We start from the raw sequence: 17,050 nt of genomic DNA on the forward strand, positions 1-17,050 counted from the left end.
CAGCTTACCCGCAAGGGTGTGGATTTCGAGTGGTCCTCCGAGTGTGAGGAGAATTTCTGTGAGCTTCGACGGCGATTGACTTCTGCGCCGGTATTGGCATTACCGTCCGGATATGGATGGTATGTGGTATACACGGATGCTTCTCTTCAGGGGTTAGGTTGTTTCCTGACTCAGAATGGGCATGTGATCGCATACGCTTCTAGAAAGCTGAAGGTTCACGAGGACAACTATCCAGTCCATGATTTGGAGTTAGCAGCCATTGTGTTCGCTTTGAAGATCTGGCGTCATTATCTGTATGGCGAGAAATTTGAGATCTTCACCGACCATAAGAGTCTCAAGTATTTGTTCACTCAGGCGGAGTTGAACATGAGGCAGAGACGATGGATGGACTTGCTTAAGGACTATGATTGTGAGATTAAGTACCATCCGGAAGCTGCTAATCTCACTGCTGACGCCTTGAGTCGCAAGGTGCGACTATCCGCACTTCAGACTTGTTCGATGTCTAGTGCGATCAGTGACTGTTTTACTTCAGGTTATACCTTCAAGCATAAGAAAGGTATGCAGAGTATCCAGATGTTTGCGATATTATCTGAGCCAGCCTTGTATTCGCGGATCCGAGATGCTCAGATGTCTGATTCGAAGACCCAGCGTTTAGCTCGTCTAGCTAACGAGGGTAGCTCGTCTGGATTTCATTATCAGTCAGATGGCTTTTTGTGTTTGTCTGGTAGGCTTGTGATTCCGCAGGATGAAGAGTTGCGAGAGGAGATTTTGTCTCAGGCACATCGCACTAAGTTGAGTATTCATCCTGGGAGCAACAAGATGTACAAGGATCTCCGTACTCGTTTCTGGTGGAAGGGAATGAAACACAGTGTTTATCAGTTTGTTTCGATGTTTGGTGTATCAACAGGTCAAGGCAGAGCACCGACGACCTGGAAGATTGCTTCACAGTCTGCCTATTCCTGAATGGAAATGGGAGTTTATCACAATGGACTTTGTGACCCATTTGCCGGTATCCCCGAAGAACTGTGATGCTATCTGGGTTGTGGTGGACCGACTCACCAAGTCAGCGCATTTCATTGCCTATAGCCGAGAGTACTCTGTGGATCGCATGGCACGGATGTAAATTCAGGAGATCGTTCGACTTCATGGAGTGCCTGTGAGCATTGTCAGCGATCGGGACCCCAGGTTTACTTCTAGATTTTGGGGGAGTGTTCAGCGTGCGATGGGTACTACTCTCAGTTTGAGTACTGCCTATCATCCGGAGACTGATGGTCAGTCAGAGCGCACTATCCGTACTTTAGAGGATATGCTTAGAGCGTGCGTCATGGATTTTGGTTCAGCCTGGCAGGATCATTTGCCTTTGATCGAGTTCGCTTACAACAATAGCTATCATACTAGTATTGGGATGGCACCTTTTGAGGCGTTGTACGGGCGACGTTGTCGTACTCCACTCTTCTGGGAAGAAGTGGGGGAGAGACAGGCTGAGGGACCGGAGTTTATCCAGCAGGCGTTAGGCATTGTTGATCAAATCAAGAAACGGATTAAGACTACACAGGATCGTCAGACCAGCTATGCTAATATCAAGCGTAGGCCATTGCAGTTCGATGTCGGGGAGAAAGTGTTTCTGAGAGTATCACCTTTTCGCAAGATTCTCAGATTTGGCCTTAAGGGCAAGTTGTCTCCCAGATTTATTGGTCCGTTTGAGATCTTAGAGAGCATTGGCGATTTGACTTATCGACTAGCTTTGCCACCGCATCTATCCAGTATTCACGACGTGTTCCACGTATCTCTGTTGCGACGGTATGTGCCGGATGAATCTCATATTCTGCAGCGGTCTGAGGTTCAGGTGAACAAGAATTTGATTTATGTTGAGAAACCTCTTCGTATCCTGGATTATAAGGATAAGGTTTTACGGAACAAAGTCATTCCTTTGGTTTTAGTTCAGTGGCAGCGCCGAGGCACTGAGGAAGCTACTTGGGAGCTTGAGGTCAGGATGCGTAAAGACCATCCTGATTTGTTTTGATTTCATTCTTTAAGTTGTATTCAGTTACAAACTCTGTAAACGTTTGATTTGAAGAATGTTTCTGATTTCTGTATTTGCATTCGGTACTTAAGATCTGATTTTGAGGACGAAATATTTTAAGTGGGGGAGAATGTAGTAACTCGTACCTTAATTGAGTAATTAAAGGATTAATGCTAATTAAATAAATTGGGTATCGGACGGATCGGAAGCTCCGATCAGAATCGGAAGCTCCGATGAGCGATCAGAGGCACCGATGATATTACGTCATCCATGACGATTGGCTAGATCGGAAGCTCCGATCAGGATCGGAAGCTCCGATCACCCCTATCCAAAGTCATCAAGTGATATTTTGACACATGGCAGATCAGGATCTTCGGAAGCTCCGATGGCAGGATCGGACGTTCCTATCGAGGTTCGGACGTTCCGATCAAGGATCGGAAGTTCCGATCGTTGTCTATAAATAGAAGGCCGAGGCTTCACTTTCATTTGCCAATTTCGAGTTCTCCTTTTCATTCTAGTCCTTTTGGAGCTGTTCTAGTCTTCTTAGGCTTGGTCCGGAGGTCGGCGAGACGTTCGGTAGTCGTAGCAGAGTTGTGCCCAAGTTCTGGAGGCATCGACATCAAAGGGCTAACGACGGACGAAGGTATAGCTTTTGCTTCCTATAAATATTTAGGAGTATGCAATAGCTTAGTTAAGGCTTTTAGAGCACTTTAATGATAGTAATATCATTTGGCAGTGTAGAGCAGACTATAGGCGTGGACCTAGAATTGGTAGAGCTTGCACTGTTTTGAGGTACGAAAGTACTGTTCGAGATATCCTGACTGAGTATGCATGTATTATGTGACTGCATGATTTATATGCCATGATATTATGCTGCATTCATTTGCATCTTGCTGTATCTCTTTCGAGATGTCTGTTAGTAGGGTTGTACCCTATCCTGTTAGTGGATGGACTTCCATCGATTTGGGTCCGGCGTATCCACGGTTATCTCGGTATGGGAGACACCTCCTGAAGCGACGGCACAACGTGCTACATACCAGGGCCCGGTCTGTCTCTGTTATCTGATCCTTGACCTCGAGGCTATAGAGAGTTCACTTTGCATGCATGTATACTCATACTCTCGTACTGAGCGTTTTATGCTCACGTCTCGTACTCTGTATTTTTTGGACACCCTATTCCATAGGGCAGGTTTGCGATTGGACGAGGAGGGTGGATCCAGGAGGGGCTAGTCAGTGGTTGGCCAGCTGGAGCTTCGCTTAGGTTTTATTACTGTTGTTTGGGTTGATATATATTATTGGATAAATTACAAACTCCTTTACTTGGGATTGTATATTGTTTATGGTTTATGCAGTTTTATTCTGATATCTGTTTAATTAAATTAATTGCATGCATAAGTTCTGTTTAGTAGGTGATCCGGGCAAGGGTCACTACATGCTGTTTGTTTTTGGAGAACAGAGTATCCAAATCCCCACGTAGTTGAAAGTCGTGAATTGTAACTTTGTATCGCCCGAGAAACAAGAAGAATCACTGGGGAAAAAATGGGGCTGGACAAAATCTCCTCACGACCATCAGAAACCATTTCATTTTCTCCTAGTCTTTTCAATACAAATTATATTGATTCTTGCATATTTCTCCTTTAAATTATTATGATTATTTTTATTTTGAATCTTTAGTTTTGCCATTCTGCCTTGGGGAATTTTTGTCTGACCTGCTTGTTTGGGTAAAACTTGGTTTTGGTTTTACGAGTTATTGTTACCTTCTTGCGAATATTCTACTTCTTGATTTCATTCCACGCATTAATTATTTGTTGGGAGTTTTGAGGGCTAGCTTCATCTTCATGTTACTAATTTCTCATACTTTCATTAAATTGGAGGAAACGTAAATAGAGCTAGCTCTCTCCCTGTCATTTTGTTAACATGTGCAAGTTGAAGATCTATGTTTGCCGGGGTATTGGGTTCCGGAAACGCGAATATTCTTTATTTTGACGATAACAAAATCTATAATCGTGTTGCTATATATCATACGTGTAGTTTATTAATTGAAAATTTTGAGGTTATAATTATGCCTTTTATGGTATGTTAAAAAGTTGTTTAAAGCTTGGTGTGATGTTCATATGGAATATGGAAGATCAAGTTTAAATGAGTGTTTTCGGGTTGAAGCTAAGCATAAACAGCTCGGAGATCAGTGGCCAAGAATTGTTTGTTTAACTAGTGAGTACATATGGAATTTAACAGCTCAAAAGAAAAGAATATCATGGTTGATATTGAGATTGGTGAGACAATGACAAGTGACCAAATCTTGGGCAAGAGAAAGGTGATGAAGAAATCATTCAACAAGCTTGTGAGTGGGATTTTGAGTTTCAAGGGTCATGATACTGGTGCTGTTAAGCCAGAAAAAGGACAAACAAGTGGCGAGGTAATTGGGCGAATGGATCGAAAGTACTTCAAGAAAACCGCGAAACCCCCTCGACATCCCAAGGCTCCCTTGTTGGATGCTGGGGACATGAGGTTTGTCAAAGAGATCGCCAAGGTTTCCACCAAGAAGAGCGAGCGGATGGTGCACGCAAAGACGTCCAAGAAGATGAAAGCAACCAAGTCATCGTCAGATTCGTCGCCATCATCGCCTCCTTGTACCAGCACCATCTCTGCTATGGTCATCACAGTTGTGTTTTTCGTTGTCATAATCTGTCAAGGTAACGTCTTCTTCGCCACCAAGCTCGTTTTCTATCTATGTATCATTTTTTCTCTAGTGGAACACATTTTGCTCGAGTTCCATGATATATAGGTGTGTGTTAATTTGACAGGACTTGGTTCCAAGAATACTAGTTTAAATGCGATGCTCCTCCCTCTCCCTCTCCCTCTCCAGCGACCAGGAGCGCCTCAGCCGTCGCCAGAGCAAACGACGGGAGCATAGTTTTCCCTGTTTTGTTATCATAGATGAAACTATATAAGCAAAATACACTAGACATCCCTAGACGAATACAATGGGAACCGGCGAACTATGTCACGGTACTAATTAAACATCATCATAAGGAAAAAGAAAATACAAAAACAGGTAGTTTAGTCTTAACAAGAAAGCTCACAATACAGTGATCTAGATGAAACAAACTGTACAGGACCCGACGAGAATTCGAGCTCTAGCCGAGAAGCCGAGCCTTGTTTTTTGTTCAATGACAATCTGCATATGCTGTTACAATTTTTCCCAACTCATTATATGCATTGATCTGCAAAACAAAATATAGAGATTTGTGTACTCTTTGCAATAATATTTATATTGCAAACAATTTAGTTAGCACAGTTTTATCTACCTTTCTGAGGAGAAAATAGCATGCAATATGATAATTTGTTTTCGACCATTTTATTTCTTTTTCGACCCGTTGATTTCACTTAACACAAATTTTGTTAAGATCGTCTAATATCATAAGTCGATTTTAGGAGACATGGTTTCGACCCGATTTAATTAATAAAAATATATTATTTTTTAAGTCAAAATTATTAATTTTTATTTTAATTATAAATTGATAAACCGATCTCACGTATAAAAATCCACTAGATCTCGTAAGTTTTAAACATTATATTCCAATGAAAGAAATGTAAAAGTTATCAAAAAAAATATTTTGTGAGAAGATTAAATCGATCACTTTTATGACACAAATCTATTATTGACCTCCATTAAAAAATATTATTGTTTTCAAAGCAATAATTTTGTTCTTTAAAAAAAAAAAAGCAATAATTTTGGAAGGCCAAAAAAGAAAAGGAAAAAAGGGAAAGGAATGACAATCCACATTGCAGCTTACTTTACTTGTATCCGTCTCTGGTTTCTGCTGCCTCTTCCCCTTCCATTCGATTTTCGATGATTTTGTATATTTCTGTTCCTTCAATCTTTTATTCACTTCCAATTCTTGTTTCCACTCTTCAGGTTCTGCGCTCGAGCTAATCGCCGGTGAATTTCCTTCGAGCTGCTCCAGGTAACTTGATTGCTTTTGCTAATTTTTCGCATTTTTACGTTTCAAATTCGTTGTGGATCTTCATTTTTTTTACTTTGTTTTCATATGTAATATTTTCCCTTTGGTTCCTGTTCAGTCGATTTCTTGGTCGGCGTTACTATTTTCCGTGGATTGTTGAGCTGTTTTTTTTTGTATGTCCATGCATTGTTGTTTGGCTCTTTAATTTCTTTGATTTGACATGTGTATGTTCTTTTAACGCATTCTTATGATTGTGTATTATATTGTACATTTTTGGACCTCATAAATTTGTGCGTTTAATCATCAAACATAAAAGGATGGCTCAGTTACATGGGATTTCTTTGTGTCCTACTAATCTTCTTTTCCATGGTTCTAAAAGAGGTGTTTTGTGGTATAAAATCTGTGTGGTTTTTCTTTTCCCTTTTTGTGATGAATAACAGTGTGGTTTACTTACTTCTGTATGGTTGTAGATGTGATTTTTAAGTAATTTCTTCCTATACAAATTTAGCTTGCGGGCACGATATTGTTCACTGGCCAAGAGAGATGGCTTCGGAACAAGAGGTACTTTTTTACATTGACTTTCAAAATGCACCATTGTAATAATGATAAACGGAGTGGCATCCTTCAGCATTTTTCTTTGGCCCCTTTCTACAATGCCAGGTAGTGGTGAAATCGATTGAATTTAATGGTGATGCAGTTGTCCAAGCCAGAGCTGACTCTGGTCTCACGTGTAGTAAGGATGGTACGAGTCTCATTGCTCCACACTGCATATTCCATGTCTGTCTTGTCTCTTTTTTTGTTTGTTTGGCTGCAACATGAAATGTTCCTTCTTTAAACATCAGTAAGAGCATCCGGCATCCCCAATGGGAGCTCCTAGGAGCTCCCTCACGGTGTGGCAGGCAGCTCCCTTTGCCAAATGGGGAATGCTCCCAACAGCATTAAAAAACAAATTAAATTAATATATCTATGATTATATATAGACGTTATATATTCTAATATTATAAAGTATATTACATATATAATTACTTTTTGAAAATATATAAAAGAAACTAAAAAATAGCTATTGTGCAACGACTAGGTTTTAACTTTTTTTGGAAAATTATTTTTTAAATAAGTTTTTCATATATAATATTTTTCTTGATATGGATGAAAGTTTCAGCGGTTCTTTTACAAATATTTTGAATTCTCCAAATGTTTAAGAAAATGCATCTTCTCAAAATTTTCACAGTCGTCTAATGTCCTATATCCTCAATTTTCCTCTTCCATAAAATACCCACCAAATTTTCAAAATAGTCTATATGTTCCACAATATCCTCCAAATTTCCCAAGTTTTCTAAATTTCTCTATGAATCTACATAACACTCCCCCAGCTCCGTTTTGCATGTATCCACCCCAAGATTGTTCGGCCATGGGCAACCAATTTGGGAAGCCAGCCTTCCTGACATACGTATTTTCTCCTCAAGCATCAGTCATGCATTCGAAGGAATCAAGAAGGTCTAGTGTTGATGTATCTGGCAGCGACAAAGGACCCATAACACCATCATCTGTTCTTGGAAATCAGTTGCCACCACACTCGTCACACATAGAGCGCAAAGACGAACCGGAGATATACGACGAGAGACGAGCAATTTGGTCTCCCGATGAAGACGTTGTCCTTGTGAGGTCATGGGCCACTATTAGCACCGGCGCAGTAACTGGTAATGACCAGAAGGATCGAGCTCTTTGGAGACGTATCGGAGATTACTACAACAAACATCGGCCTGCTGGAACTGTGCTGAGACATTGGAAGCAGCTAAAATCACATTACTATAGGTTCTGGCCTATGGTGAATGAGTTTTCTGCAACCTACAATAATTTATATACTCATTGTCAAACGAGATGGAGTGACGAGAATGTGTTAGAGAGTGCACTAAATATGTGGAAGGCCAATAACAATAACAAGGATTTCAAGTACATGCATGTGTGGAGGGTTTTCAGAGAGTATGAGAAACATGCTCCACAGTCAGTTAGTCATCACTCTAGCAAGAAGGTAAGGACATCCAAGTCAGGGTGGCACACTTCTACATCAAATCTGGATGCTCCTATTGACGTGGATGACTGTGAACTCCTTACTCGCCCAATTGGGCAAAAGACAGCAAAAAGGAAGGGTGAATCCAAGTCTAGAGGCATTGATGACGTGGTATTCGACAGTAAGTGGAAGAAAATGGAAGAATTACAAACTCAGAGAATCGAGATGCAAAAGCAAGAGATAGCAATGAAGGATTATGAAATATTTATGAAGGATACCAGTGGGATGACAGAGGACCAACTTAATTTTCACCTCAAGTTCTGTGAAAGTATCAAAAAGAGATATGGTATGCAATAGATGTCCTTTAGGTGATCTTCATGAAAGTATTTGTTAGCTCGTAGCTCCCAACCCGTCCAATTATATCAACTTTCCAAAATTTATACACTTACAATACTTCTTGCCCTGACCCCTAATGAATTTGTTTGATACAGCGGCTGTCCGAGCAGTTTTGGCTAGTGACAAAGAGGCAATGCTTGCTAGTGGTATGGATGGAAAATCTTTGCCTAAAAAATTAAACAAAGTGGTCTTGGCATATAGTGGTGGTTTAGATACCTCTGTAATTGTACTATGGCTTAGGTATGTTAATTGGTTCAACTTTTTGAAATCAGATAAATTCTATTGTAGATTAATATGAGATGGCTAGTCAATAATTAAGTTTACACTTTACTTCAGGAAGTCAAACACTGTTTTTTTTATTACGAGGGTAGAGTCCAACTTGTGAGACTTTGGTTTTGTTAAACAATTGTAATTATTATTCTCGGTAGTTAACTTTAGGCTGTTAACTATTTGCGGATACCTCATTCAGAAGGTTTCTCAATTTTGTAATCATTTGAAGTTGAGAATGACTAGATGAGAGAAAGATTACAACACATGTTTCTTAATTTGATGCTTTGGCAATGCAGAGAAAATTATGGCTGCGAAGTTGTTTGCTTCACTGCTGACGTTGGTCAAGTAAGTGAACTCAAATCAGCACAATCTCATCAATCCATTAAAAAAAATGGATATTTTCTATTAAATTACAGTTGAAAAAGCAAAAAGGGTCAAGGCTGAAGTTAATTATTTTTTTGAAATAAATAAATAAATGTGAAGGACAATAAGGTACGCATAGCTTGCTCTGTTTCTCTTGTTTACTGTCTTATGCACGATCCAAACCCATAAATTTAGGGCATACAAGAATTAGAAGGTCTGGAGAAAAAGGCCAAGGCTAGTGGAGCATGTCAACTAGTGGTGAAGGATTTGAAAGAGGAATTTGTGAGAGATTTTATATTTCCTTGCTTACGAGCTGGTGCTATCTATGAGAGAAAATATTTGCTTGGGACTTCAATGGCACGACCTGTTATAGCTAAGGTACGTTCAAAAATTAAATGCAAGGAAAGACGGGCTAGCACTGTCTTTTTTTAGATAAATAACTTTCTCGTTCTTTGTTTCTTTCATTCTCAAAGTGTCCTTTTTTTGTTATTGGATAAAGTCATAACCTTGAGTTTCAAACTATGTAGCATGGATACTGCAGATTTTCTTTTCTTTTTTTTTTTTGAAGTATCGGATACGGATACGACACGCAAATACGCGTATCGAACACGGAAAAAAACGTGTCATTGACTTTTTTGAAGTTTGACCAGTCGGATACGGCTAGGATTCAGCCTATTTGTCATGGAAAGCTTTCAAAATGAGAGTGGACAGGAGGATGTTGATGATTATTCTCCTTTGTGGAGATTTGTGACTAAGGTGGAAAAGGGTACTGGAGGAGTAAATGTCACTTGGATATTATGATTGATGAAATATGGTTTTCTACTCTAGGATTTTTAATTTCTAATACTAAATTTATATATATTTAATATTTTTATATTATTTAATATTCGCCGTATCCTAACCGTATCGTGTCTTATATTTTCAAAATTTGTCGTATCGCGGTATCCGTGTCGTGTCTGATACGATACTCGTACCCGTATCCATGCAACATAGGTTTCAAACGTCCTCGTTTCCTTTTGCATGGTTATTCGACTATGAATATTTTGACATTTGTTGTTTATGCCTCTTCGCGGGTGCACTATTTTCACGAGAAAAGATTTACCTTTGGGTTTTGTTTTTAGTATTGTGTTGTTTACACCTTTTATTTTCTACTTGTATGTATTAACGCGTTGAAAATGCAGGCCATGGTTGATGTGGCCAAAGAAGTTGGAGCTGATGCTGTTTCTCATGGATGTACAGGAAAAGGAAATGACCAGGCAAGCTTTAGGATTTCTGTAGATACAGTTTGATTCCAATTGAAGTTTCTTCCTTCACGTTTGTTTTGCTCTTTGTGTTACAGGTCCGGTTTGAGCTCACTTTCTTTGCTTTGAATCCGGAACTCAGTGTTGTTGCTCCTTGGAGGGAATGGGAAATAAAGGGAAGAGAAGATGCAATTGAATATGCTGTAAAGCATAATGTACCTATTCCAGTGACAAAGGAGTCCATCTACAGCAGAGATAGGAATCTGTGGCACCTCAGTCATGAGGTAGGTGGTGATTTCATGTGCTTTAAACCTTTTAATTTTTGGTGAGGAAAGTTCGTGGCATTTGCTGCACTCATATTCTGTGGATATTTTTTTATGGCAGTAGAATAACAATCCACTATATGACTAATCCATTCAAAGTCAACATATTACTGTGTTGTGAGCATCTGGAATATTTAAGATGCGAAGGGTTGTCCTATTTGCATTAGCAGTCAGCAGTTTGACATTGAAATCAAAGCACGTGTTTGGGATGTGGATTTATATTTAAAATTTTTAATGACTGTGATCATGTACTATGAAAATGCTCTTTACATTTGGCCCTTTTTGTCCAAATATTGACATCCATTTTGGTACATAAACGTTCAAGGGGGATATCTTGGAAGATCCAGCAAATGAGCCCATGGAGGACATGTACATGATAACTGTTGACCCGGAAGAGGCACCGGATCAACCTGAGTTAGTTGCTATAACACTTTTTTCCTCGTCTTAAAATAATTTATCCACTGCAGTATTATTATTATTATTATTATTTGCATCATCTTGTGCATATGTGCTAATGGTTACTTTTCCTTATAGTCTCTCATACTTGCAGGTATGTGAAGATTGGTATAATTGAGGGTCTCCCAGTTTCAATAAATGCACAGGATCTCTCTCCTGCATCTCTTCTCTCGGAGCTGAATGACATTGGTGGCAAGCATGGGATTGGCCGTGTAGATATGGTTGAAAATCGTCTAGTTGGAATGAAGAGTCGTGGGGTGTATGAAACTCCTGGTGGGACAATCCTCTTCACAGCTGTGAGAGAACTCGAGTCTCTGACACTTGATCGTGAAACCATGCAGACGAAGGATTTTCTCGCCTTGAAGTACGCCGAGTTAGTATATGCCGGCAGGTGGTTTGATCCACTTCGCGAGTCAATTGATGCTTTCATGAAGGAAATCACAAAAACCACTATTGGATCAGTGACTCTCAAACTTTATAAAGGATCTGTATGTGTAACAGGCAGGGAAAGTCCCAACAGTCTCTACAGACAAGACATCTCTTCGTTCGAGAGTGGGGAAATCTACAATCAAGCCGATGCTCCTGGCTTTATACGGCTTTATGGATTGCCAATGAGGGTCCGCGCTATGCTTGATAAGAACCTGTAATATATTGACTGGGCCAATCTGATTCTCCCAAAGTCAAGGTTTAAGTTCACTTTCACTGATTCTATATAAGTTGATGTCTTGGTTTTGATGGCTAAGTTAGTTGAATTTCAATTTTGGAATTTCTGCAGTTATGCCAAGTATATGCTTGTTTCTGGCTTATATACCTTGAAAATTGTAGTTCATAACTAAACTAAAAGAAAGGTTTGAGTGTGAAATAGGAAGGGTTTTATGAAAACACATCAAGAGACAGAAGAATACAGCAAGCATCAAGAAGACTGGATATACATAATTTCTCACGTAAATCGATCCATTTACAGAATCGACCAGTTTCTCGACAAAAACTCGAAAGTGCCGGGCAGGGAAATGCAATGCTGTGCAGATGCAAGTCCTTCTCTACTACTTAGCTCCGTTCAGCATTTGATAGAGCTCGTCGATTTCCGTCTGCGTGCCATCAATGGTAGAAGAATGAAGTCTTAACACTCGTAACACATCAAGTTAAAATAGCATCGTCATGTTATTTACCTTGTAATGCTTAAGCATCCTGTCTCGTCTCTTCTTCAGTGTTGCTGTCACCAATTCTTTTTCAGACAATTCGAAGAGCTCAGGTTCCACGACTATATCTTTGATGTACTCGAAACCTCTCAGCTGTCCAATCAAAAATTTGAAACAATCACATTGAGTAATATCATGTCAAAGCTCTTGGTTTGAATCTGAAGAATGTGAAGAAAAGTGACCTTGTTTCTCTCGGCTGTCGCTTTGAGCTCGAGGAGGATGTCATCTTTGAGCTGGTTTGAAGAGCAAAGCTCCACAAAGGTGGATTCTTTATGGCCATTCTGCTTTCCCCATTTCATGGTGTTGTCTTCATTTGGAACAACTACTGCAACCAGCTTCGACTTGAAGCTATCCCCGTACACCCATATCTGAATACACAGTTGGAACTGAAGATTATAATCTCTTAATTTGAAGCAAAAGAAGATTAAAGTTGAATGATTCAAGCTTTGCTTACATCTTCCACAAGCGGGGTGATACCATAAACTTTTTCAAGATACTCTACCGCAACGTACTCTCCCTGAGATAGCTTGATCAGATTCTTCTTCCTGTCGATGATTCTGATGACTCCATTGGGTAACAACTCTCCAATGTCCCCTAAGGGCAGATTCATGCAAAAATCTAGTCAAGAACCAATGCACCTAAGGGGTATGGGAAATGGTGACTCGAAAAGTAAATCGAACCTGTATGAAACCATCCGTCTTGGACAGCTTCCTGAGTCAACTCTGGATTCTTGTAGTATCCTGCAAATGCTGATTTCCCTTTGATACATATTTCGCCACGAGAAGGATCAGCAAGTGGATCATAGCCCATCTCTGGAACTTCCTCCAGACGGATTTCGGTAAACAGGAAAGAAGAGCCAACTGTTCCAATCATGCACATCTCATCTGGGAACCCCAAGGTTGCCAATCCACAACTCTCTGTCAACCCTGCCCAACAAAATTAACAGCCAATGTTACAACTTGAGACTGTATTTTCTGTTCTTGTTCTCAGTTTGCCAAGATAAATGTTATTATTTATTTACCATATCCTTGTACCACAAAAGCACAGGATGTAACCCGGAGGAATTCTTCTATCTCAGTGCTCAACGGCGCGCCCCCGGATACTATGAGCCGGATCCTTCCACCTAACCTGCTTTTGACCTACAAATAAGAAAGAAAATAAAGATCATTTTTTTATTTTCCTCTCTTTACTTCTCCTGACTCTGCATGAGTGAAAAATCTGAGAAACTCTAGATCGGATGCGATGCAGTCAGATGCTCCAATAATACTGGAAAGTGGGACTAGAAATATGATCCAGATACATATGGAAGCATAACATAAAACTCGAGAAGCACGAAGACCTTTCCAAAAGCAAGTAAATCAGCCAATGGTGATGCATCTTTCTGTTTGTACCCCCGATTCATCCAAAAGAGTTTGCTGTATCATGAAACGAAAAGATTCATTTTTGGCATCGGTTCTTTAACTCAAAGTAAAAGACAAAACGGCCAACGAATGGACAAGTTTTTACTATTTGTAAAGCCAGCTGAAAATCTTTCTCCTCCTAGGATTGAGCTCTTCAACAGCTTTGAGCACGCCTGAAGGGGCAAAAAAGACCGATAAAGAGCGTAAACAATGACAGCGAATTGGCGCTAACAAAGATGATTAAAGACAGCAAAATTTTCATGCCTTCGTGCACTCTTTCAAAAACTCGAGGTACTCCTGCCAAAAATGTTGGTTTCAACTCCGCCAAATCGTCCCTTATTTCGTTGATTTCCTTCAGTACATTCAATGGAAATAAGATTATCGAACATGATATGTAAATTAACAAAAACAAAAACAAAAACAAAAACAAAGGCAATCTAGCAGCTTACCCCGTGATAGTATCCGACGGAAGCACCTTTGTAGAAGAAGAATTCTTCTATCATGCGATCAAGAATGTGAGCAAGGGGTAGGAAAGATATGTACACATCGTCCACTGTCATCTGTTGAGGCTCCCAAGTCATACATAAACACATGAAAAATATAAAAGGTGGCAAATGGATGAAAATGTGCAGTTACCTTGTCTTCGAATTGCTCCATGAATTTTTCGACCCCACTAATGCATGTTACAATGTTCTCATGGGTCAAGATTACACCTTTTGGATCTCCACTGGTTCCGCTTGTGTACATAATCGTGCATATATCGGATTGCTTTGGTGGAAAAATATCTGATGGCTTTTCTCTTCCCTGATATGATCAGATGCACATGATTTAAAAACATGAAAGAACATGTAAGAAAAAAAGGGTTAACTCTGCAAATTGCAAAGGAAACACTGGCATTGTTCATCGTACCACAGCATGAAATTCGGTCCAAGAGTAAGGTTTGATGCCTATAGCGGCTGCTCCATCCCGCTGTTCCTCTGTCAATGAAGAGAAGCACACAATAACTGCAACCAAAAGAATTGTTTACATCAAATATCTTTTCGGAAACTACTAAGTGATTAGTTCATATCGATTCATGCTTACATTTTATCCTTTGAGCACTGGTGCATTCAGGGCTCAGTAGCTGCAATATCAGGGAATTGTTTTATTCATGAAAACAAATCATGTGAAATGACTAATATATACTAAGGTTCAACCAATTCCATAAACCAATATAGAGTTTCGCTACGCTCACTTGTTTCACTTTCTTGTCTTGAACGAAAACAATATCAAGCTCGGCATGATCTATTATGTAGTTCACTGCTCGGGCCCCTGCACAATGGAAACTCACATTGTTGAAGCCTCAAACTTTATGAACTTAAAACCACATATCAGATTACAATCAAGAAACAATTTGCAGCCAACTATCCTAGATATAGAATAGTGTCAATAAACAGATTGTACCGAGGGTGTCGTAGAGAGGAACACAGATTAAGCTGTGAGCATTGCAGGCCTGAAGAAGGGAACACAAAATCATGTTTAAGAACACAAATTAAAGATGAACAATATTGAGATAAACAGGTCTAAAGAACTGACCTCCATCGCCACAATCCACTGAGGACAATTCGCACCATAGACTCCAACTCGAGCTCCCTGCAACAGAGTAAAATTTTTACAAGTGCAAGTGATAGAATGGCTAATTCGAGTCAGCCGGACTCCTAAGAACGAGGTTGAGAATTGAGAGAGAAAGCTCAAGATTGGGAGAAATATAGATTGACATATATGTTGAATGAATACAAATGAGAGTCTTTGTCCTATTTATATCCTTGGTATTACACTAACTATACTCATACATACCATCTCTTTTACAATCATATCAAACTATACTAACTCGCTTAACTTCGAATCCTCTTATGCTCGACCCATTTACTCTACACTCGTATCAGTAAGCCTATTGATTATGACATGAGTTCGATTTCTCCGACGACAACTGGTTTCAACGCAGACTGAATTCAGGAAATCGGAGGCGATTTCCACTAAAGCTTGTATATACTGGATGTATGAATGTAGATATATATTTTGTAGAAACACCTGAATATAAATAAGTTAAAAGGGGTGCAAGCAATCTCTTACAGGTTCAATGCCATGTGCTCGCAATGCGGAACCAACCAGCAGAGTCTCCTCGTAAGCTTCTTTGTAAGTCTTCCACTTATAAGGGCCCCACTGAAAGATGAAATCCCATAAAAAAATTTCATCAAAAAGCTAGCAGACACTTTTCAACACCAGAATCTACTCAAAACTCTGACATGCAAAAGCAGCAAGAACATGCATATATATAGGATTAAAAACAGTAGCTAGCAAAAATCGTGGCACCTTCCCGTCGACCGATTCACGCCATCCCAGCATTCTATTTTCAGGGTACTTTTCAAAGGAAGTTCTGCGCATAAAAAACATTTGACTCGTCAGTAAACACATAAACAAGCAGACCCATATACTTTTTTTTTTGGGTAACCTGAAAATTTGCCAAGCGGTGGACATGTCGGGATCAATGGTCGGAAACCCATCTTCGGCGAGTAGATTACGGTACACAGGACCAACGGATGGCTTCCCATCTCGGCCTTCCTTTCCTTCTTCCATCTTCACCGCGAATTTCTTCATTCCTCCCCTGAAATCAACAGAATATATATAATCCCAAGTTAACCAAGGAAAATGTTAAAGAAAGGATCTTTTACTGATCGATCAAAACAAGACTGAAAAGTCATGCAAGCCAATAAAGTATTATTCATTGTAGAAAAGAAAAGAAAAAAAAAAAAAGTCGTGAATGACCCACCACTACTCCTTTGACTTGTTACACGAATTTCTTTTAAAAACAGCTGAAAAAATGAACTTCAAAAGAATACCGAACTGCAAAAGAACGCCGATGAAGTGAAAGTCTGGTATATAAATGGAAGATGAGAATGGAGGAGTTGGGATATATATGTATTGTTGGAGGAAGATGATGATGATGACGGAAGAGAGGCAATTGGCAATGGGATCCTTTAATAAGGCGTGGGAAGGGAGTTGAATGTATGCAAGCTAGTACATGCCAATTGGGAGATCGAAATTAATACCACCCATTTTTATTATTTTAATTATTTATTATAGTCGTATTCCATCCTTTTTTTATAATAATAATAATAATAATAATATAATACTAGCATTGCGTGTGTAATGTAATATATACATATTATGTGTTATGTGTATATATTATATAACATTTATTTTTTAAGTGTTTGATTTTAATATGATATGTATTTTTTGTAATTTGACAATTTTATGGGGCATTTTTTTTACAATTTAAAGTTGAGTATACCAAAAGACTAACTAAGGTGTTTTTGCTTAATATATAGCATAGATGAGGTTTCTTTAAAAATAAATATAATATGAAT

General features: G+C 39.3%; 2 protein-coding genes across 9 annotated transcripts; one reads left to right on the forward strand and one right to left on the reverse strand.

Annotated features, from left to right (window-relative positions):
• Window positions 1–4,693: 4,693 nt before the first annotated feature.
• On the forward strand, window positions 4,694–12,140 carry LOC140893400 (argininosuccinate synthase, chloroplastic-like). 6 transcript variants are annotated; one of them, XM_073302465.1, is made up of 12 exons: window positions 4,694–4,715; window positions 5,942–5,990; window positions 6,458–6,548; window positions 6,648–6,729; window positions 7,358–8,341; window positions 8,487–8,631; window positions 8,958–9,006; window positions 9,220–9,402; window positions 10,206–10,280; window positions 10,364–10,549; window positions 10,914–11,002; window positions 11,139–11,692. In XM_073302465.1, exons 3-12 carry the CDS (start codon window positions 6,531–6,533, stop codon window positions 11,689–11,691), a joined length of 2,364 nt encoding a protein of 787 aa, XP_073158566.1. In that variant the 5' UTR covers window positions 4,694–4,715; window positions 5,942–5,990; window positions 6,458–6,530; the 3' UTR covers window position 11,692. The 6 variants fall into 6 exon arrangements, with proteins under 6 accessions (XP_073158566.1, XP_073158565.1, XP_073158569.1 ...); XM_073302464.1 differs by lacking the exon at window positions 4,694–4,715 and adding an exon at window positions 5,768–5,839; XM_073302468.1 differs by lacking the exon at window positions 4,694–4,715 and adding an exon at window positions 5,811–5,839 and having other exon boundaries at window positions 6,496–6,548.
• Window positions 11,995–16,675, reverse strand: LOC140893402 (long chain acyl-CoA synthetase 1). Of its 3 annotated transcripts, none has more exons than XM_073302471.1 (20): window positions 16,456–16,675; window positions 16,135–16,287; window positions 15,996–16,059; window positions 15,756–15,845; window positions 15,219–15,275; window positions 15,087–15,135; window positions 14,878–14,954; window positions 14,727–14,766; window positions 14,553–14,647; window positions 14,280–14,447; window positions 14,093–14,203; window positions 13,908–13,995; window positions 13,750–13,816; window positions 13,583–13,658; window positions 13,265–13,382; window positions 12,924–13,169; window positions 12,698–12,837; window positions 12,426–12,611; window positions 12,214–12,336; window positions 11,995–12,132 (listed from the first exon to the last, which is right to left on the reverse strand). In XM_073302471.1, exons 2-20 carry the CDS (start codon window positions 16,278–16,280, stop codon window positions 12,088–12,090), a joined length of 1,986 nt encoding a protein of 661 aa, XP_073158572.1. In that variant the 5' UTR covers window positions 16,281–16,287; window positions 16,456–16,675; the 3' UTR covers window positions 11,995–12,087. The 3 variants fall into 3 exon arrangements, with proteins under 3 accessions (XP_073158572.1, XP_073158571.1, XP_073158573.1); XM_073302470.1 differs by having other exon boundaries at window positions 16,453–16,675; XM_073302472.1 differs by having other exon boundaries at window positions 16,528–16,674.
• Between the last annotated feature and the right edge of the window lie 375 nt (window positions 16,676–17,050).

The sequence above is a fragment of the Henckelia pumila genome, chromosome 3 (genome assembly GCF_033568475.1).
Source record: "Henckelia pumila isolate YLH828 chromosome 3, ASM3356847v2, whole genome shotgun sequence".
NCBI lineage: Eukaryota > Viridiplantae > Streptophyta > Magnoliopsida > Lamiales > Gesneriaceae > Henckelia > Henckelia pumila.

Coding starts and splice junctions, on each gene's coding strand:
- LOC140893400 (XM_073302465.1), top strand. Junction 10,281..10,363: donor CAGGAAAAGGAAATGACCAG/GCAAGCTTTAGG, acceptor TTTGTGTTACAG/GTCCGGTTTGAGCTCACTTT. Junction 10,550..10,913: donor TGTGGCACCTCAGTCATGAG/GTAGGTGGTGAT, acceptor TAAACGTTCAAG/GGGGATATCTTGGAAGATCC.
- LOC140893402 (XM_073302471.1), bottom strand. CDS start 16,280: ATGAAGAAATTCGCGGTGAAGATGGAAGAAGGAAAGGAAGGCCGAGAT. Junction 14,448..14,552: donor GGACCGAATTTCATGCTGTG/GTACGATGAACA, acceptor TGATCATATCAG/GGAAGAGAAAAGCCATCAGA. Junction 13,817..13,907: donor TTTTGAAAGAGTGCACGAAG/GCATGAAAATTT, acceptor TTGCCCCTTCAG/GCGTGCTCAAAGCTGTTGAA.